This window comes from Mercenaria mercenaria, chromosome 6 (assembly GCF_021730395.1).
Source record: "Mercenaria mercenaria strain notata chromosome 6, MADL_Memer_1, whole genome shotgun sequence".
In the NCBI taxonomy this organism is placed as follows: Eukaryota; Metazoa; Mollusca; class Bivalvia; order Venerida; family Veneridae; genus Mercenaria; species Mercenaria mercenaria.
In genome coordinates this window covers 20,806,523-20,828,732 of record NC_069366.1, presented here as the reverse complement: position 1 = coordinate 20,828,732, position 22,210 = coordinate 20,806,523, and the positions used below count along the sequence as shown (strand labels likewise).

General features: G+C 30.1%; 1 protein-coding gene and 2 non-coding genes across 3 annotated transcripts; 2 read left to right on the top strand and 1 right to left on the bottom strand.

The window, feature by feature from the left end:
* Positions 1-11,611: 11,611 nt before the first annotated feature.
* On the bottom strand, positions 11,612-12,391 carry LOC128557996 (uncharacterized). The gene has a single exon (XM_053546702.1). The coding sequence runs from the start codon at positions 12,389-12,391 to the stop codon at positions 11,612-11,614; it is 780 nt and encodes a 259-aa protein (XP_053402677.1).
* A 4,017-nt stretch (positions 12,392-16,408) lies between these two features.
* Trnat-ggu (transfer RNA threonine (anticodon GGU)) lies at positions 16,409-16,480 on the top strand. Its single transcript has one exon. It is a non-coding gene; the product is annotated as a tRNA-Thr (tRNA).
* A 192-nt stretch (positions 16,481-16,672) lies between these two features.
* Trnat-ggu (transfer RNA threonine (anticodon GGU)) lies at positions 16,673-16,744 on the top strand. The gene has a single exon. It is a non-coding gene; the product is annotated as a tRNA-Thr (tRNA).
* The last annotated feature ends 5,466 nt before the right edge of the window (positions 16,745-22,210 follow it).

The following is a 22,210-nucleotide window of genomic DNA, read 5'->3' as shown; positions in this document are numbered from 1 at the left end:
ATTTAAAAAAATGACTTTAAAATTGATTAAAAAAGTATAGTAATATAACCTTTTTTTAATTTTTTTTAGGTGGTTTTAAAGATTTTTTTTTAAGTATATTATTATAATGGTTAATGAAAGGTTTTAGAATGATTATGTAAAAAATTATTAACTTTAGGAAAATAATGAATCCAGATAAAAATTCATATAAGAAAGTTTTAAAAAAAATTTATTAAATCAAAACTTGATCAAATAGTTAGCGATAAAATAAAAACACGTTATTGAAAAATTTAAAAAAAGTTAAGATTTTACTTCGAAAAAGAACTTTTTTGAAGGGGATGTGGTTGTCATTAACTGAAAAAGAAATGCAAAAGATTATGTGTTTGTCCCGACCAAAAATTATCGAAAAAACCCTAAAAAAGTTATTGAACCGTTTGTACTAATGAAGAAAAAATATATAAAGCATTTACAAGCACCAAAAAAATTTGGTTTTAATGCGGGTTAAAAAAAATGTGTTGTAAAGGGACAAACCGGTAAAATGTGGAATTAAAAAGTTAAGGGAAAAAAGTTTAAAAATTTAAATATTTATTCTTTTTAAAGATTTTTAAAAAACTTTATTTTTTTTAAATTATTTTTAAAATTTATTTTTTAATTATTTTTTTAATCCTTTTTTGCTTAACAAATTTTTATTTTCTAATATAATATAAGATGGAAATCGAGAGATCTACAAAACAATTATAAAAAATTTAATTAAAAATTACATATAGACAAATCCAAAAAATCAATTATATTTAACTAAAAGATCTTATGAAATACTTAATCAAATTAAAAACTTTAAAAGTATAAAAATAAATGTTGTTTTAAAAAAAAACTTTTGCAAAAATGGATAAAACTGATAAAATAAAAAAATAAATTATTTTCAATCAAGGTTTTAGAAATTTTAACAAAAGAAATAAAAAAAACTTTACATAAAGTTTTGATGAAAAATAAATAGAATTTTTAATTGGATTTCTAAAGAAGGGGCTGGAGAATGAGTCATTTGTGTCATTATTTAAATAGTAAAGTATGTCCTTGGCTGCTTCAAGTTTTTTAGAATTTCCCAAAAACCCTTTACAAAATTCAATAAAAGGATTAAAAAAATAAAAGAATGATGAAACGAATTTTAAAAGGGTGTCATTTAGCTTACAAATTTTCCGTTAAAAAGCCCCCAAAAAAATTTCAAAATATAAAAAACATATAAACGACTTGTTTTTACGGAAATTAAATTTCCTTTACATTAAAAAAATACCTAAAATAAAGTTTTAAATGATATTTCATTTAATTATTTGGTTGAAAAAAATAGTTTTTATCCTTTGTACATATCAAAATACATTATTCTGAAAGATGTGACATGTTTTTAAATTTTAAAAGAAAAACAACAAATTATTTTGGAAAAAAAGACTTTATAGTTAATTTTAAAAAAAACCAAAGTCAACAAAAAAAAACATTTTTGTAAATCTGTTTAAGAATTTTTCACAAGAAAGAATATTAAATGAAATATTCAATTTTGTTTAGCTATTTGTCCCAAAAGGTGTAAAATCCCAAAAAGGGAGTAAAGTCAATTTTTTAAAAATTATCAAAAAGGGTTTGCAGTACCTTTTGAAATTTTTATGCTGACTTTGAATCAAAAACTAAAAAAGTTTTAATGCTTTACCATCAACTGAATCTTTTTTCTGAACCATATAAAAAATCTATAGTTTGGGGGTTTAGGGGCTTAAATTGTTTGTTGTTAGAAAACAGTTATACAAAACCCAAACCGATTTAAAAGGGCCCTAATGCAGTTTACAAGTTTATTGAAAAAAATCTTAGGAAGAGGAATATTGTAAAGAAATTTTTAGTTTAATTTAACAAAAAAACTAAAATGTCTAAAAAAGATGAAAGTAATTTTTAAAAAACAAAAAGTTTTTTCTATCGTGAGAAAGAATATATAGGGGTGAAGTGCCAGTATGTCTTGATATAAAAAAAAATTTCAGGGGAAAGGCTCACTCAAAATGAATATTAATTTTAAATAACAATAAAATTCCCTGTTATTTTTTAATTTAAGGGGTTATGACGGTATTTTTTATGCACAAATGGGGAAAATTTAAAAAAGAAATTAAATGTTTTCCCAAACAATAGGGAAAATAGGGCTTTGTTTCTGACGGGTCTTTATTGATTCTTTCCAAATTTAGTCTAAATCATTGGAAAATTTAGTAAAAAATTTCCGATTTAAATACTTTTTTTCAAAAATTTTAATTGTGAAAGTTTTGCAAGCGGAAACCCTTTTGGGGGTTTTTGATCCAGTAAACCTGGGTTTGGTTCCTTGAATTATTAAAGAAAAAGGGTTTATCCATAATTAAATGGATTCTTTTAAAAAAAATTTAAAAGAACAAAATTTTACCTTCTAAAGGGAAGGGTTTTATTCAATTTAATGAAACCATATATCTGACAACAATATGAACTCAAAAATTTTTGGAAAAAATTTTAAAATTTAAAAACAAGGGGAAAATATCATGATTTTTTTAAAAAACTGACGTTTTCTTTTAGTGATGTTTCGAAAATTTTAGAAAACTATTTTTTGGTACTACAAATTAAAACCTTGTCTTATTTTGGGTTTTGGGGTTGTTTGGGGATGCAATTTTAAAAAAGATGGAATTAAGTTAGTTTAATAATGTATTGATAGTATCTTTTTTTAAAAAGGGACTGAAGGGGTAAGTTATATTTAAAAAACGATACAGTAAAGCAAACAAAAATAATAAAGATATAATTTCAAAAAAGAAAGCAAATACATTATGTCCCTCGACGCCAATAACCTTTACGGTTGGGTATGTTTCAAACCTTTACCCCTGGAAACTTTAAATTTTATCCGAAAAAAAATTTAAAAAATTAAATTGCAAAATTTTAAAATAATTTTAAAAGTTGAATGTGATCTTAAATACCAAAGAATTTAAAAAACCCCAAAATGATTATCCTTTAGCCCCTGAAAAAATTAAAAACCGACAATGGCTTTCTGATTATAGAAAAAAATTTTAAAAAACAGAATTTAAAAATTTTAAAAGTAATGAAAAAAAAATTGTTCCAATTTAAATGAAAAAACAAAATTATGTAGTTATTAAAAAAATCTTGAACTTATACCAATTGGGTTAAAAGTAAAAAAAAATACAAAAATATTAATTTTTGACGAAAGCCCTTTGGGTTAAAAAAGAATTTGATTTAATACTAAAAAAAGATTAAAAAAAAAAATTCATTTAAAAAAGACTTTTTAATTTAAAGGGAACAACTCTGTATTCGGAAAGCGATGGAAAATTTTCGCAAGGGGGTTTAAATAAAAAATTTAAAATCATATGAAAATTTTTTATTAAAATACATAGCCAAAACCTTCTTTTTGTTAGTTCAACGAGTTTAACTCTAACCTTTTTGGTATTCATAGAAAAAAGAAATTTTGTTATTAAACAGACCTTTTTTTGTTGGAAATGAGCATTCTAGATTATCAAATATTTAATGTATGTTTTCTTAAAAATTTACTTAAAAAAAAGTACAGGGTAATTGTAAATTACTTTCATGACCTGATTCATTAGTTATGAATAAAAACCAAAGTGCATATGAGGATTTTTAAAAGGGACAAAGATTTATTTGTAATAGTGATTACGTGTAATTAAAATTTTTTTTTGTAATATAAAAAAGAAATTTGGGAAAAATTTAAAGATAAAGCTCCCGGCATCCTTTTTGAATTTGTGGGATTAAAATAAAATGTATTCTATTTATTAGAAAAAGAAGTTTTCTTAAAAAAAAGTAAAGGGAAATTAAAAACTTTTTGTTAAGAAAACAATGTTCATAAAAAAATTTCAAAGATCTTTTTTTAATTCAACCCAAAGTAAAACACACCTTTAAATTATTTGTTCTAAAAAACAATCTTTTCCCGTTTTTGATAAAAAAAAACTCTTTATCATGTTATACGAAAAAAATATATTCTTTATAATGGTATTGTACATTTGCTTATTCTTAATTTAAAACTTAATTAATTTTAAATTATAGAAAAAACCATAAATTTTTAAATGAATATTGTACATTTAAAGAATTTAATTTAAAAAAAATTATCCATTTTAAATTTATTTATAATTAATAAAATAGATTCATTTTTTCTTTATTTTTACATGATAACTTGAAGAATTAACTTTCTTTTTTTTTATTTGTAAATTTGCTTCTCCTTTTTCAATTTTAATTTCATAAAAAGAATAATTGATGCAAATTTTTTTTAATTGCCCCAAATTTACCCTGAACCAAACCAGGATAGCATTTACGTTTCCATTGAAACAATCCCCCTCGGTACTTGGGTTTAAATTGTTAAAAACAATGGAGGGTTTTTTATTAATTGCCTTTTATTTTGTTTTTCTATTTTATTTATTTTTATTTTTTTTTTATTAAATATTCCCTATTTTAATTTTTCCAGTTTAAAAAAATGTCCTTATTGGGTTAAAGTAATTTAAATATTTTTTCATTTTTCCTTTGATTTTTAATTTTTTTTATTTTTACAAAAACATACAACGGACTTTTCTTGTAACATTTTAAAGAAAAATAAACAAAATATCCCCAAAACAACTTGTTTTGTCTTGTATTAACATTGTTTTATTTTAATTTGGTATATCTTTATTTTTCTTTTTGGGGAGGAAATCCAAAATCAAATACAAGTATTAAAAATAACCCAAACCCAAAGTGTTTTTAGGACCCAAAAGGTCTCCAAATTTTTTAAATTCCACACTCGCCCTTTTTTTTAATTTTTAAAAATTATTTTTTACTAAATACCCAAATTTTTTAAATTTTTTAATTGTTTTTCCCCCTTGTTCAAATTTCAAAGTTAAAATAGTTTTTTTTTATAAATTTTTTTTTTTTTTTTAAAAAGGAATTTGCTTTGGGCCTGTTGAGAACAATCTGTAATCCTTTCCCACTTTAAAAAAAAAATGTAATCAAAGGTATCCCTAATACACCAACATACCTAAAAAAACCCCCCGTCTTGTTTTTGTTTTTGTGTTATTTTAAACACTCCAATCCTACTAGTTGCTTTTTGATTAGGGGTAAGTATGGTATTCATATTTTTTTTATCATTAGCACTGAAAAAAAACATTTCCAAGTATTTTAAACACCGTACTGGCCACCCCCGACAAAAACGCCCAAAGCCAGAGGGGTAATTTTTTTTGGACTATTTTTGCTGCCATTGGGGGAATTTTTTTCTAAAAAACCAGCCAAAAATCTAAAATCCCCCATTTTGACCTTGACTGGAATTTTTTTTTTTTGAAATTGTAATTTCAATCCCTTCTTATTTCAACAGCTTTTTTTAATTGTTAAGGGGTTTTTTTTAAATAAAGGAAAGTTTCCATGTAATTTTTCATGTTTTTTTCTAAAGTATGTGGAAATTTTTTTATTTTAAGTTTTGCAACTTTTTCTTTTGTCCCCTCTGTAAAGGTTAAAAATTTTTTTTCAATATAATTTTATGTGTGGTTTTTACAACCCCAGTGTTTTTAAAATATTTTTATAATTTTTTATTTTTTTATTTAAAAATAACAAGTTTATTTCATTTGATTATTTTAATGTTTCCTATAATACAATTTGGGAAATCGATATTTTGCAGCGGGAATGTAGTTAATTAATTTTTAATGTAATTGTTAGGATCTCTGTAGTTTTCCTTTTTTATTCCAAATTAAATGAAAAATCCAAATAAAATATTAAAGTTTGTCTTTTAGCAGACTTCCAGTAGTTTATTATTTTTTTTATAATAATAATTAATTTAAACCTTATATTTTTTGATATACTTGTATATTTGTTTCGGATAAAAACACCATTACCCAAATTCAAGAGACAAGAAATCAAAGTACAAGCATAAATGCTGCATTAACTTTAAATGTTCAAAAAAATTGGGTTCATTTCTTGATTATTTCTTTTATCAGGTCTTGTAAATAAAAAATTTTCAGTTGTGGTTTTGTTTCCCAGCCGTTATTCAAAATTGTTTATTGTTGTGTATCGTTATTGCGTCATCATTTCCCCAAGGTATGACCATCTTGCTTTTTTAAATTTTCAGAAATTAGATTAAGTCCAAATTCATTAAAAACCCAAAAGTGGAACCCATGAATAATTTTTTTACAAAACTTACCTGGATCCAGCATTAGCTCTAAAAATTTAAATTATCACATCTTCAGCTCTTTATTTTAATTTGACTTGGAGGTTAATTTATTTTTTAAAACCCCGAAAAATGAATAATTTTAATGGAATTTTTTGCATTAACCTTATTTTTTTCATTAAATCCTTTTTGAAAAGCAACCCCGAAATTTTCTCGGCGAGTAGGTAGTATCTAAATAGATAAATTATTTGTTCCAGTTGATTTTGCATAAACTTCAGATAGTTTAAAAAAATTTTTTTCTTTTTTCTTTTTATAAAAATTCATAAAAACAATTTTTCATTTTTTTAACCACTAACTGACAATTTAAAGAAGCTGCATTTTTTAATTAGGCAATTTGGGGTATCATATCGCACCATCGCAGTTTTTTTTCTTTAAAACTTACTTCAAAAAACCCCAAAACCCCAACAAAAAAAAGAACTTCTTTCATTAAATTTTAGTGTTTTCCGTTTTTTTTTTTTTTAAAAATTATTTCCCAGGGCAATATTAAAAACTGTATCAAATTGAAAAGAGGTTTAATTTATCTTTTACAATTTTTTTTGTTCTAAACATGTTTTTAATTTTATATTATTTTAATTTTTTTTTTCTTTTTTATTAAAGTTAAAAATTTTTTTTTATAAATTAATCTGTTAATACGTTTTTTTTTGACGAAGTTCCACACGAGCATTTTTTCCCTAGGGAGCTAAAGCTCCCGATCCTGACAATATTCTATTTATTCTCATATGAATATCCCCTCCCTTTTTTTTTTACTATTTTTTTTTCTTGTATTTCTTGGCAATAAAAATTTCCAACTGCTGGAGCGGGGTTTTTTTTTAGTTTTTTACAAGCTTTGCTGCAGCTAAATTTCCAACTTCGTGCCAACCTTTTTTGTTCCATTTCAAATGCGCTTTTCCTGCTTTTTCCAAGCTTTTTTCCACTTGTTTTGAAGTGCGGGGGAACTTGAAAGCAATTTCGGTAAAGTGCAAAGATACCTGTTCCCAAGGACCGGTCCCCCAGAAAGGTAAACAGAGAATTTTTTTTTCCTTTGAGCCCCAAAAATAAAATACGTCCGTAAAATAAAAAAAATTTTTAAAAAAAAATTTGGGAAAAGCAAAAAAATTAATTTTTTAAAAAAACCGAAAAAATTGAAAAAAATTTTTTTTTTAAAACCAAACCGGGGAAAGGGGAAAAACCCTTTTTTTAGAAAAGAAAAATCCCGAAACCAAACCCGGAAAAAAAGATCCAGAAGTTTTTCCAAGAGAGAATTGGGAGTTCCCCCCAGATTTTCCACTTTTTTTTCCAAGGTAAAAAGAAACCAAATAACAAAAAATTATCAATTGGAAACAAATTTTTTCTTAAACAAATTAAATTTTTGGGAAAAATTTGTTTTTTTAACACCATTTTTAAATTATGCCCCAAATTTTTTTAAAATTTTGGGGAACTTTGGTAAATTGTTTTTTTTCCAAAATTGTTTTTTATTTAATTTAACGCAAGTGGGGATGTTAAACTTAAAAAAACAAAATTTATTTTTTTTAAAAAAGAAAACAAAGAGAAAAAACCCCGGGGTTTTTTATTATCTTTAACTGTTTCAGAACTTAATACTATTTTTTGTTCCATTTATATATAATTAAAAACTAAATTCAAGAAAAATATTTTTTATATAACATTTCATGTTGTTCTGGTAACAATTTTTTCATTTTTAATAGTTCATCAATTATTCTAATACCTTCATTTTTTAGTTCTTCATTATTATTTCCAGCATCAATTGAACCACAAATTAACTCCAAGTCATTAACCAATTCTTTTGGATTACATGGACAAATGTCATAACCTTGTCCCCTAATTACTTTTTTAAATTTCATAGATCTTTTATTGATAGGCAATCCTGACTTTTCTGTTAATTCTTTGAATATTTTTCTTGAATGAATTGAATGCTTTTTATTATTGTTATATCTTTTATTAATCAAATCAATTAAATCATCATCTACTTTAGTGTTAATTACTTCCTTTCCAGTTATTCTATCCTTAGCAATTAATTTATTTTGACCATAAAGTTTATTTAAGTTAATAATTAAATTACCATATTGTCCATTTGGTGAAACTTTATATGGGTTATGATGTTTTATTCCTTGTCCATATGTAGAAGCCATACCAAGAATATTATTTAACCGGTCTTTGTACTTTATGAGTTCATCTCGATCATGTTTTAATTCTTTTACTTTTTCTTGTTTATTTGGATCTTTTGAATTTGATTTGCCAGTTATTGAACCATTTAATTTTCTAATATTTTCAGTAACCTTATCTATTGTAGCTTCAAGATCGTCTTTACTTATTTTATCTGAATTAGATTCATCTGCAGTTAAAAAGTCAAATAATTCAGACGGTTTGAAATATTTATATTCTTCTAAAACATCATTATCCAGAAAAGCATCTAAATCTACTGTAGGTATTTCCTTTTCTTTCGGTCTTGTCTCAACAATTTCAGGAAATTCTTCTGATTCTTCAGTTATTCCCATCTTTTCTCTTCCGTAATCTTCTAATCTTTTAAGTTCATCTTGAGGAACCCATCCAGCTGGTTCATCTCCCCAATCTATTGATGTATAAGGAGTCGGTTTTAAAGCTTGTTGTTTTTTAGATTCTTCTTGCATTCCTTTAGTTAATTCAGTAATACCTTGTGTCAAATCTTCTGATATACTTTTTGGAAGTAACGCTAATTGTTGTTTTATTCCAGGTAATGCTTTTAACTGACTTGATAATTGTTCTTTTTGACTTTCTATTTTTTCAGTAATTGGTTTATAAATTTCAGTGTACATATCCCGATTTGTAGCTTTCTTAATTTTTTCTCTCATTATTTCTTCTCTAAGAGCTCTTGACGAAGGGCTCTCCTTGTCGTGCCCGAAGGCTAGCTCGACCCTTCTGCCAAATATTTATATTTTACTGGTAGATGTGGGTTCTTTGGGTGCTACACACCTGGGATCACTTGTTTGTCCCAGTGAACAAATATTGAAACTGAAACAAAGCAATAATTATCTTAGATAATATATTTATTATTCTTATGTAAACTCTCTATATATGGATTTACATCAAGAAGGCAAGTGCAGTGAAGCATTTACATTTATACAATACATTGAATTCCAATTATACATGTACACTTGATGTCCTAACAATATTACATGAAATACTAATTTCAGAACAATTTACATCAAAGTCATAAAAACTAATACACTTATAAATAAGCTCTGTAACTAAAGAAGTAAAAGTACTAACCTGAAACAAAGCAATAATTATCTTAGATAATATATTTATTTATTCTTATGTAAACTCTCTATATATGGATTTACATCAAAAGGCAAGTGCAGTGAAGCATTTACACTTGCTCTCGATTATTGCAATACAAAGACATAGATTAAAGATTAGTACAATTCAGGTTGGGGACCGGGGTAGACAAGGATAACGGTAATTTATTATGTCAAGTATAGGGTTATAGGATGGAAAAGATGTACGGATTTTATAGTAAATAATATTTGGGTGAAATTGTTTACACTGAATCTTAAAAGGGGTATACTCGATTTAATTACAAACAAAAACAATTTAAGTATGCTTTATATTTTATTTAAGAATATGTAAAACAATTAAATTCAGAACAAGACTGTCATGCCCTATGACATACTCCCCCTGCTTTAAGAAATGTCGTCCCCGACATTTAACTCCCAGAGCTGAAAGAAAAAAAATCTTAAGTGTACAAGTATGTGATAAATAAAAGCAAATAAGATTACACATGATATATCACTACTAAGGTATTTGCATGTACAAGTACATTGCAGTACCCTAAAATGACGTGCTTTTGTGTCAGAGACCTAAGCTGCAATCTACATAAGACATACTGGTAGAAGAAGGTCAACTAGCTCCAGGTAAGTATACAAGGTAAGTATAATTACTGCTTTACCTAAAACTTGTCAACTAGATCAAGGTAAGTATACAAGGTAAGTATAATTACTACATAACCTAAGCCTTGTGTTACTACTAGTACTTGAGTGCTAATTAACTAATTACCGAAGGTAAGTATAATTATACTATATATAGGTAAGTATATGTACTATTAAAACATCTAGCTAAATACAGTACACAATATCATGCCAATGGTGTACGTGGTAGCTGGAAAAAAAACATCAGTGATATCGAGCTCAAATATCATTGAATGTCCAACAGGTAAGTAGCAATCATATAATACAACAATCATTTGCAGATGCAAATTTTACAATTACAGGTAAGTACTTATTCATGATCCACAATTTATCCAAGGTAAGTATCTACCTTATGGTTGTACTTATAACAATGTAATATGTTCTAAGAACATATAGATACATATACTTACACATTTTAAACATTTACTAATGCAAAAGTGAAATATACTCATTGTGCACACATACATTTAGTCAACAGAAATAAAACATTACTGACTAAAAGTTACAACTAAAACAGATAACAATCGTCAGTCATACTGCTGCCTCTTATTAATATGTAACAAAGTCCCCTCTGTTCATCCAATAAGGATTCTGTCTTTTCCTATTTGGCCGCTTAGATGGTGTTGAAGCTGTTTCCGCTGGTATTTCCGATCTCACTACATCACGCCGAGTCCTTCTTGCAGGAATTACATATTTCTGCCCATCTCCTACTGGCATGTGGGAAGGAGACGCACTGTTGGTCTCTTCCGAAGTAGGTGCTGTAGATAAGGTTTCAATGTTGTCTTCCACATCATCGGAGGTGTTACCAGAAGGAAGGTGGTCATCGGGATCGTAGCCATCTGCTATGGACATGAAGGGAAGGAGAAGGTTTCGGTGTAGAATTCTAGATTTCTTAAACCGAGCTCCTTCCCTTCTGACCTCGTACACGGGAATGTCATCGTGTACCTTGCGCACAACTACGTATGGTTGCTGCTCCCAACGATCAGCTAACTTCTGTTTTCCTCTGATCGATACATTGCGCACAAGCACAATATCTCCCGGATGTAGGACCGAACTTCGAGCCTTCTCGTCATATACTGACTTATTGGCTAGTCCTGCAGTCCTCGCAGTTTGGCGGGCCTTGTCATATGCGAGCTTCAGACGGTCGCGCAGCTTATTCACGTACTCAGTTTGTGATGCAGCTGAAATATCATCAGCTGGTAGCCCTAAGAAAGCATCAACTACTAAACGAGGATGCCTCCCAAACATTAGAAAATACGGAGAAAACCCCGTACTTCTATGATGGGTTGCATTGTACGCATGTACAAGGGTGGGTACATGCGCCCTCCAGTCGGACTTCTGATACTCCTCTAGGGTACCCAGCATCTTTAGTAACGTCTGATTAAACCGCTCGACCTGTCCGTTACCCATTGCGTGGTAAGGCGTGGTTTCTTGTCTTTTGACGCCTGCGATGTTGCATAGTTCTTTAATCAGACGAGACTCGAAGTTCGGACCCTGGTCGCTATGGATGGACGCCGGAAACCATAATGCAGTATGAAATTCTCAAAAAGAATCTGGCTGTTGTCCTTGCTGTTTGGTTCCTGGTAGGATATGCCTGTGCATAACGACTGAAGTGGTCCGTTATGACCAGGATATCCTCAAAGCCTCCTTTGCTTCTCTCCAAGGACAAGAAATCCAAACAGACGACTTGCATTGGTGCCGAAGACAGTATCGGGACAAGTTCAGCTTTAGAAGAAAGACTTTTCCTTCTAATGCACCTTCCACAGTTTCTAACTTGTTCCGCCACAAATGTATCTAGACCTGGAAAGTAAAATCTTTCTTTAAATAGTGACGTTGTTCGGTCTCTACCCTGGTGGCCCAAATCGTTATGCAGAGCTTCAAAGATATCGATTCGCAGATTGGTAGGCAAGACTAACTGTAGTCTTTCGTATCCATTAACAAGTGATTTTCGAAATAGTACACCATCTTTAAGGATTAGTTTTAACCAATCCCTTGTATATGTATGCATTGGTCCATCTGGCTTAGCCGGTTTGGTACCATTGTTAAGATGGTCAATTATTGTACTAATCACTTGGTCCTGTTTTTGGGCCTTTTTCCAATCTTTAGACGACAAACTATAACTGTACAATAAGTCATCTGGAATCGAATCTGACTGTTCGTTTGAAGTTACATCATCGGGCATAGAGAGGGAGTCACTTAAAGCACCATCAGTAAGGGCTGATTGGATAACTGCTTTAACAGCATCTCTGGGAATGGTTGAAAGGTTCTCCTTTTCCTTCATACGAGATAGGCTGTCGGCATCCGTATTCTTCGACCCAGGTCTGTATTTCGGTACGAAGTCATAATTTGCCAAGGAAGCAAGCCAGCGGTGACTAGTGCATCAAGTTTAGCGGTGGAACTTACATAAGTTAATGGGTTGTTATCCGTCACAAGCTCGAACTTCGCCCCATACAGGTAGTCGTGGAATTTCTCTGACACCGCCCACTTTAGGGCGAGAAATTCCAGCTTGTGAGCCGGATAATTCCTTTCTGCAGGTTTGAGACTCCTACTCGCAAAAGCAATGACCCTGTCTTTTCCATCTTGGCGTTGATAGAGGACGGCTCCAAGACCAGAAGATGAAGCATCCGTGTGCACCTTGAACGGCAGATCGTAGCTGGCATATGCAAGTACAGGCGGGTTGGTAAGTTTCTCTTTAAGTTTATCGAATGCTTCCTGTGTTCCTTGTCCATTTAAAGTGAACTTTCTTTGTTGATTTTATTAATTTTGATGTTTTCTTTCTATTTGCAGGTTGTCCAATAAGAAGATTGTTTATAGGTCGTGCTATGGATGCAAAGCTTTGATGAATCGCACTGTAGTATCCTGCGAATCTAAAAATTTCCGAACATCCTTCACATTTTTAGGAATAGGCCAATCTTTTACGGCTTCTACCTTTACAGGATCTGCCTGGATGCCATCTTCTGAGACTATATGCCCAAGATAAGTTATTTTCTTCTTGAAAAATTCACATTTCTTCGGATTTACTTTCAGGTTGTACTGAGCCAAACGTTCAAACACTGTATCAAGTCGGTCAATATGGGAATCTATGTCAGAGGAGAATATTACGATGTCATCGAGATAAATAAAACAGTCCTTCAGGTTGAGGTCGCCCATGCAACGCTCCATCAATCTCTGAAAGGTTGCTGGAGCATTACATAGGCCAAAGGGCATTCTATTACACTCGTAGAATCCCAGTCCCCAAACCTGAAAGGCCGTTTTCTCTTTATTTCGTTCATCTAGCTCTACCTGCCAGTATCCAGATTTCAAGTCCAGTTTTGAAAAATATCTTGATCCGGCGAGGCAATTCAAAGTGTCTTCTATCCGTGGAAGTGCATATGCATCTCTCTTGGTCCGTTGGTTGATTTTCCTGAAATCAATACAAAGTCTAATCGATCCATCCTTTTTCCTCACTATTACAACGTTTGATGACCATGGACTATTAGATTCCCTAATTGCACCGACTTTTATCATTTCATGGAGATGTTCTTTCACTTCGTTAAATATCGCTGGTGGTATGCGTCTGTATGGCTCTTTAAAAGGTTTCTCATCTAACAATTCAATCTTATGTTTTACGGCTGATGTGTGTCCAAGATCTGTGGATGATTTAGGGAAAATGCCATTCCATTTCTGAAATAATTTTTGTACTTTAATTTTCTGTTCTTCAGACAAGTTTACATTTCAAGATCGACACCAAATGTTTTATTAATTCCTCATCACTCATGGCTTTGTTTTCTTTTTCAGATGCAGACTGATGACATAGATTTGTTGGAGAAGAAGAGGATTTGCTTGTTTCTGAAATATCAGATGATATCGAACGATTTGTCAATGATCGGCATACTTCTAAGCACAGTGACTTCCTGCAGTTGGCAAATATTAGTTTTTTTCTGTTATATGCATGGTTTTAGCACTGATGTTTGCACAACCGTACTGGCACACGTGATGTTCTACCAGGATTATTCAACGAGACAACTCGTGGACAGACTACAGCAGATGTAGAATTTATATCATCCAAACATTCTGTTACAGCTGATTCTACATGTCTCTGCTTGCGTATGAAACCTGTTACAGTTTTGGTTTCCTTGGTAACAATGTAATCTTTTTGTGACTTTAACTTTACCAATTGTGGTCGCTGATAGTACATCAAATGATTCTTTCCATTCATTTGGAATAGTATCAGCTTCCTTCTTTTTACTTAGTTTTGAAAATTCACGAATTAGATTTGTGCCTATAATAACCGGTACTCTTTGGTTGTATTCTGTTTGTGGTACAATCAAAATTAGAGCAACAACTTCTTCGTCACTTAATGACGGAACTTTTACACCTAGCTCTATATAACCACTATAAGGCACTTCCTGTCCATTTGCACAATATATGTCAATATCAAAATCTTCTAGACTTCTTAGTTCTGGCCTATCAGTCATACTTCTATAGAAATTTTCCGACATTGTGCTTATCATACTACCAGTATCAATCAGTGCTTTTGTCACACAATCTTTAATCAATATTTCATGTTCATTTGCTTTCCCGATCAATCTTGTCTTTATCTGATTATCTTTTGGGCCTTTAATTTCCTCTATGCTTCTGCTGAGCCCTTCAACAGAAGCGCCAACTAGTTTAACTCTTTTTCTGAATTTTGTTTCTTCTCCTCTTTGACTTTCATATCTCCTTTCTTTTCCTCTTGCTTCTTATCGGTATCTGGGCTTTGCTCTTTTAATTTATGACTCCTATCGTCAAATCGATTCCTATAGCTGTTTGCTCCTCTGTTGTAATCCCTCGAACCATTCCATCTATTGAAATCCCTTGGACCATTCCATCTATTGTACCCACCATATCTTCTATTTCTATGCTCATCTTGTGGCTTACTTTCATTTTCTTTTCTATAGTCTTTTGGAAAGAAAAAAAAAACTTAAGCCTTTGTCGGGATTCGAACCACCAACTTTCAGATCTCAAGTCCAACGCTCTCCCTACCGAGCTAATTCCGCTGTAACACTATAGAATGTTTATATGTTATACCGTATCGAATTATGCGCTGCCGCGGTACATTGCCGAATCGTGCACGTTTTATCAACTTTCGCGAAAATTTTATTTTGCTGTAAAGAAGTATCACTTCAAATAAAACTACTTGAAGATATACTTTTCTACTTGAAATAAAATACTGTTTGTCTCTGTTTTACGTTTTTGTCAACACCTTGCAAGGATTTTATAAGCTAGACCTAAGTATTTTCCCTTTGGTAATATTACAAAGAGAAACACCGATAAATGCTATGAAACAAATTCAAACTTCTTACATTTTGCAAGAAATAAGAATAGAAAGACTATATTAAATGACTTTATAACAAAGACGACACTTGTAAGGAGAAAAAAAAAATTGGAAATTCTGCGTCTCGAACCCACGGGTTAAAAATCTGTTTCATTCATAACCCTACATCGCTACCGATGGAGCTATCAAGGCTATTGGAAATTTCAGTATTTTATTAGGTTATATGGTATACTATTGGAGTATTGGATTTTATCGGGTTGGAGCGGGACAGGTGTTAAAGAGTTAGTCCTCTTAACTGCAACTTTCTAAGGAAATAAATAGTCAGACTATATATCTGAATATTACTACGAAGAGTTTATAATATCAACAAACCTTCTAATAACCTAAGGTCAAAAATACATGTATAACTCTGGTAATATAAAATTTCAATCACAGTCTAATTATAACTAAGCAGAAAAATAGAAAAAAATCTTACCCACTAAACATATCCTAATTCCAAATAACTTTTGAAACACTTATTCCAGCACTAACACACTATATCCTAAGCACTAAATTAACTAATGTCAACGCACAGACAAAAGTTCGGAATGTCAAAGCATTCTTATTTCCAAAGATCCAGGTCAACAACGCGGCGACGACGACATCCAGAAAAAGTATCCGAAAGATGCTGATCAGCTAACGATGTGTTTAGGGCCCAATATGCGTAACTGTCAAACTTGTCAAAATCCGTGCGCACGTGTCGATAGTAAACAAACGAAATGGTATTCCATACCACGTGGATATGATATCCAATGAAATTGTTCATAAACGTGAGTGACGTCACAGGTAAATCTATGATTTCTCAGGTGAACTCAAGGGAAATCCCAAACCAAAAGTGAAAGTACTGTTTCTCAAGTGATCTGTGTAGTGTCTAATGCAACCCAATCCATGTTTTGGGCGCCATTGACGAAGGATGTCACGGTATAGAACTTGAATATAAAAACGGGGAGAAAGTGTGTAGGCGGCCGGGTAGCTCAGTCGGTAGAGCATCGGAACGGTATTCCGAGGCCCCGGGTTCGAGTCCCGGTCTGGCTGCACATTTTTCTCACCCTGTGACATTTGGCGCCCAACATGGGACCGTGACGGCATTACACTGGTTAGTCTCCGACACCTGTAATTGCTTATATATAAAGTACCCGCTGAAATTCGAGGACGAATTTCAAAATGGTGGGGAAATATGTCACGGTATAGAACTTGAATATAAAAACGGGGAGAAAGTGTGTAGGCGGCCGGGTAGCTCAGTCGGTAGAGCATCGGAACGGTATTCCGAGGCCCCGGGTTCGAGTCCCGGTCTGGCTGCACATTTTTCTCACCCTGTGACACTCTCATCTTTTGCCCGACTAAGTTTTTTCTTATTCTTATTTCATTAAGTTTTGATTGCATTTATATAATAATGTAAGATAATGTAAAATAATGTAAAATAATGTAAGATATTGTAAAATAATGTAAAATAATGTAATATTATATAAATGGAAATTCCAAATTATGATACAAAAAGTGATAAATCCAATAACTTTAAACAATATTATCCTTTTGTGCCAGATTCATGTTTTAGAATGTTAATATGTGGATCTTCTGGATCTGGAAAAACAAATACATTAATGCATATACTTCAAAAACCTCTTATATATTATGATAAATTATACTTATATGCTAAAAACCTAGAACAATCTAAATATCAAGATTTAATTAACAACTTAAGCCAAATTGCAAAACAAATTAAAGTAGATCCAAATGAAATACTTGAATATTCAGCTGATCCCAACCAAATTGAACCTTGTGAGAATCTTGAATCAGAAAAACAAAAAGTAGTAATATTTGATGATTTTGTATGTGAAGATAAAAAAGTTCAAAATGAAATAACAAAATACTTTATTCAAGGACGTCACAAAAACTGTTGTGTTATTTATTTAAGTCAGTCTTACTATAAAACACCAAAAGATATTCGAATTAACTGTTCACATTATATTTTATTTGAAAGTCCAGGTAAAATGGAAAATGATAGGATTTGTAATGAACAAAATATAGATCGTGATTCTTTTGCTAATGCAACAAAACAGAAGTATGATTTCTTATATATTGACAAACCAAGGAAGTTTTTAAGAAAAAACTTTACTGGTAATATATAATAATTATATAATGGGAGTTTTTAATAATATAGAACAAATAAGTGAACCTGAAAGTATAAGTAAAGTTAAATTTGATATTGATTTAAGTGATTATGCTACTAAAAAACAATACAAAAAGCTTAGAAAGGACATGGAATCATATCTTCACAGAAATAAGGAACTTGATAACACAATGAACAGAGCATTAGATATGGGAGGTAATAAAATAATTAACCTAGGAAATCCAGATAAATCCACCGATGTAGTTTCAAGACGATTTATGTTTAAAAAAGTTCAAAGTGTAATAGATGACTATAATCTTGAAGACATCAAATCTATAAAACAGACATTAGAAGAAGAAGTAAAGAATATTGAAGAATTAGCAAAAGATTTTAAAAAGAATTCATTATTAATTAATCAATTACAAGGTAAAATTGAAGAAGAAATGAAAGCTATGGTTGATTCTATTAAAGAACTTGAAGAGAAATCTGATTTAACAGATGATAACATAAAAGAAGTATTTCGAGTTAATTTAAACATTTTATTCACTCAAATTCAAGAATTAAAAGATAGTATGATTAAACATGAAGAACTAAAAGACAAGATTATTGAAGCTGAGAAAAAGTTACAAAATATGTATCAGTTAGAAATTAGAACAGAAATAAATAAACTAAATACTGAAACTGAAAATAAGCATAAAGATTTATTAGAATTATTTTCAAATAAACTTGCAGAATATAAATCTGAATTGGAAAATGCAGCTTCACAAAGAGGTGATGACCATGATACAGCATTAGAGGACTTTAAAAAAGAGCTCAATTCTAAAATAGATGACTTTAAAAAACAAATTCGAAATTGGATTAGTATTGTTGACAACCGTCACAATTTAAAATATGCAGAATTAAGTAATATTACAAAAAAATTACAAGAAGATATGACGCAGCTTAATGATAAAGTTGAAGAACATAAAAATGAACTGGACTTTGTAGTTGAAAAATCAGTTAAACAAGGAGAGTTAATTACTGCTAATACTGAAGCAATTAAGATAATTAATGATCAAATTAAAAAAATAATAAATGATTTAGACTCTGTAGTTAAAATATCAGATAAACAAGGAGAATCAATCACTGCTAATACTCAAGTAATTACTGCTAATACTAAAGCAATAACCGCTAATGTCGAAGAAATTACCACTAATGCTGAAGAAATTACAAAAGTAAAAAATGTTTTTTTAAAACAAGAAACACAATTAGCTAGAACAAAAGGTGTTGTTGACAATTTATCTGCTTCTGAAGTTGCCACAACAAAACGACTTGATGATTTAGCTGAAATAATTCTTAAACTTAAAAAGAAAGACAGGAAAATAGAAGAAAGGCTAGAGGAAGTGGGACATGAAGTGTTTCTCTTTGAATACTATAATAACACTCTTTATGATTACGTAAAAATGAAAAAGTATTTTAACCGTGATGGTGCCTGGATATATTCAACATATGAAAATATGACCGGTCTGAACTATTTAAATGCATTTAAATTAAAACCTGGAATTATTGTAGATTATAAAGATTTTATAAACACAAACCAAGAATATAAATTATTTGCACAAGATGTGGTTTTGAGTGGTGTGTTTATAGTCGAAAAAACTGGAATTTATATAATAGATATTAATATTTTATTAACGGGGGCTAGGCCCATAGGTGAACCGGATAAACCGATTAAAAGCCCAATATCACATTTTATATTTAGGTGGTGGAGTGTCATTCCAACCCCGTTTATACTTGATATATCTGATAATGTAAATATAACAGCTAAGGACTTTGACACTGATCAGTTAGTATCTATTTATAAGAAAAAAAAATAAAATTTATCTAAAACAAGGGACGGCGATTGACATTCATCCTTATGACGATTCAACATCTACAGAAGTAACATTTTCGCTTTTGGTGGATAGTTACATCAGATTCTACATATCGGATGAATCTGTATCCTATGATAGAAACAGACTTTTGGATTAAAAGTTTAATTAAAGTTTTAATTACTGTGTGTACCCTAATAATGTAGTTATTAATTCAAAATAAGTTTAAATACCTTTACATTTTATCAATAAAAATAATCTGCCAAAAGCCTGCCAAAGTTTTGCCAAAGATTCGGCCAAAGTAAAAGCAAATAACAGTTTGCTGCCTTCGTGGCAGAAAAATGGCAGGCTTTTGATTGGTTGAATTTGTGGTTTCCCACATAGTCATTTTTAAAAAATGCACTTGATTTACCTTTGACATTTATATTAAATCAGCTGTAAAACGTAAATCGATCACAAGGAAGTTTAAACGAATTGTACTACAAATGTAAACATATCGGTTTTATGAATGAAAATAAATCCAATAAAATGTGACACCTGTAAGTTTTTCTTCCGGGTTTTAAACTTTGTGCACTTACAAAATAGAAACAAGAGGTGAGGTGAGGTTAAACTGACCATGTTTTCGTGGTAGGATTTTGACAAATATTTGGTGGAAGTGTTTAATCATATTTTACTACAGGTTTTCATATAGTACTATGAAAACTTGTTTATTTTTTGTTTTTAATTGCTTGACTTTGGGTTTTTTTAGAAGTGGTCAAAAGGTTAAGTGAGGTTAAATAACGCTCGCTGCGGTATTTTATAAACTACTGACAATTTGTCTGGTTCTGAAGTTGCTACAACAAAACGAGTTGATGAGTTAGCTGATGTAATTCTTAAACTTAATGAAAATTATAAAACAATAAAAGAAGAAATAGAAAAAGTAAGACGTGAAGTGTTTCTTTTTGAACATTACAATAGCAGACAACTACATGTAACTGTCTATAATATAATATATGATATTGAAGATAAACAGTTACAACAAAAGGTGTCGGGGACGGACGATTTGTTTGCATTATTTGGAATACGAGTTAATAAGATTACAGATTATAAAAGTTTTATTAGGAAGCCTGAGTTTCTTCATGCAATCCGTGAAGATGGGGATTATATAATTGAAATAAATATTATAATTGGCTCTGATCACTCTGATAGAGATGATCGTTTTGTTTTTGAATGGCAGGATGGTCACACAAACGGAAGTGAGCATATATCACCTGAGGTTAAAAATTCAACAATGGTTTTTAAGAAAAAGATTGAAATTAATTTTAAAAAAGGAGCGACGTTTTATTTTCATTTAGATTTTAAAATTAATAGATTTACTATAGAACCAAAAAGTTCTGTCAGATTCTATTTAGTTAATTAAAGCTGTGTTTTTTATATTATATACTGTATATGGGAATATTCAATAATATAAATGAAAAAGTAAGTAAAACAGAAAGATGGACGTCAGTCCCTGAGAGCTGGAAGCTCACACAAATTAAAAGAAAACCTCCATTGCTTTTAACATCTGCAACAGAAGATACCGATAGTGGATTATTTCAATGGAAAGTTGTAAATCCTAGTCCTGGTTTGGTTCAAAATGGTAATAATGTAACAATTAAACAAAATTGCATTTTAATTATTCTTGTAGATGCAATTAAATCAGATAAAGGAGAAGATAAATTACAACTAAAAAACAAAGAAAATAAAATTCTTCAAAGTTACAATGCCAAAAATAACAGAAAAAATAAATCTATTTCTATTAATTATGCTAATGTATTTAAAATGAATGATGTTATTTATATTAATTCTTTAAACGTTATGAATATTCAGTTAACAATTTATGGTTCTAGCTAACATAACCGTAAGCTAATGTATCAATACCATTATCAAGAATATATCTTTTATCGTCATCACATGATAAAGACGTTTTATTTATAACATAACTGGAAAGATTATGCTTATCAGAACGAATAACTTTAAAGGTGTGATTACTTTGGGTTGAATTAAACAAAGTATCTTTGTAATTTTTATGAACTATTGTTTTCTTTACAACATGCTTTTTATACCTTTTAATTTTTTAACATTAACTTCATTTTCTAATAAATATGAATATATTTTACTTCTTAATCCGACAAATTCAACAATGGGAATGCCGGCAGCTTCATCTTTGAATTTTCCAATTACTTTTTTGTTGTAATCAAAATAAAACTCTGATTTTGGGTTGTAATCACTATTATCAAATAAATCTTTGTCCTTATAAAAATCCTCATATGCATCTTTGGTTTTTATTTCATAACATAATGAATCAGTGTCAGTAAATAAAAGCTTTGCTGAATTTTTATACTTTTCCTTAATATAATTATAATGAAAATCATACATTAAATATTTTGATAAATCCAGAATGCACATTCCAACATAACAAGAGCTTTTTAATAACAAACTTTCTTTTATTCTATGAATACCAAACAAATTCTTATTAAACAGTGTTGAACTAACAAATGAAGGTTTTGCTATATATTTTAATAAAAGGTTTTCATTATGTGTTAATTCAATATTGTAAGGACCTACCCCCTGGGTAGTTGCACATCCTTATTAATCAGGATACCGATCTACTTAGTAATAACTGGTATTTGCACATCAACATCTTCCCTTGATAAAGCATGCAAATACAAGTGTATGTTGGGATTAACACCAGATGCGTTGAAATAGATACCTGGGACAACCTCTTTGGATGCGTCGATATTGGACAATATCTGTAGATGCGTCAATATATATATCATATACCTT

Coding starts and splice junctions, on each gene's coding strand:
- LOC128557996 (XM_053546702.1), bottom strand. CDS start 12,391: ATGAAGGAAAAGGAGAACCTTTCAACCATTCCCAGAGATGCTGTTAAA.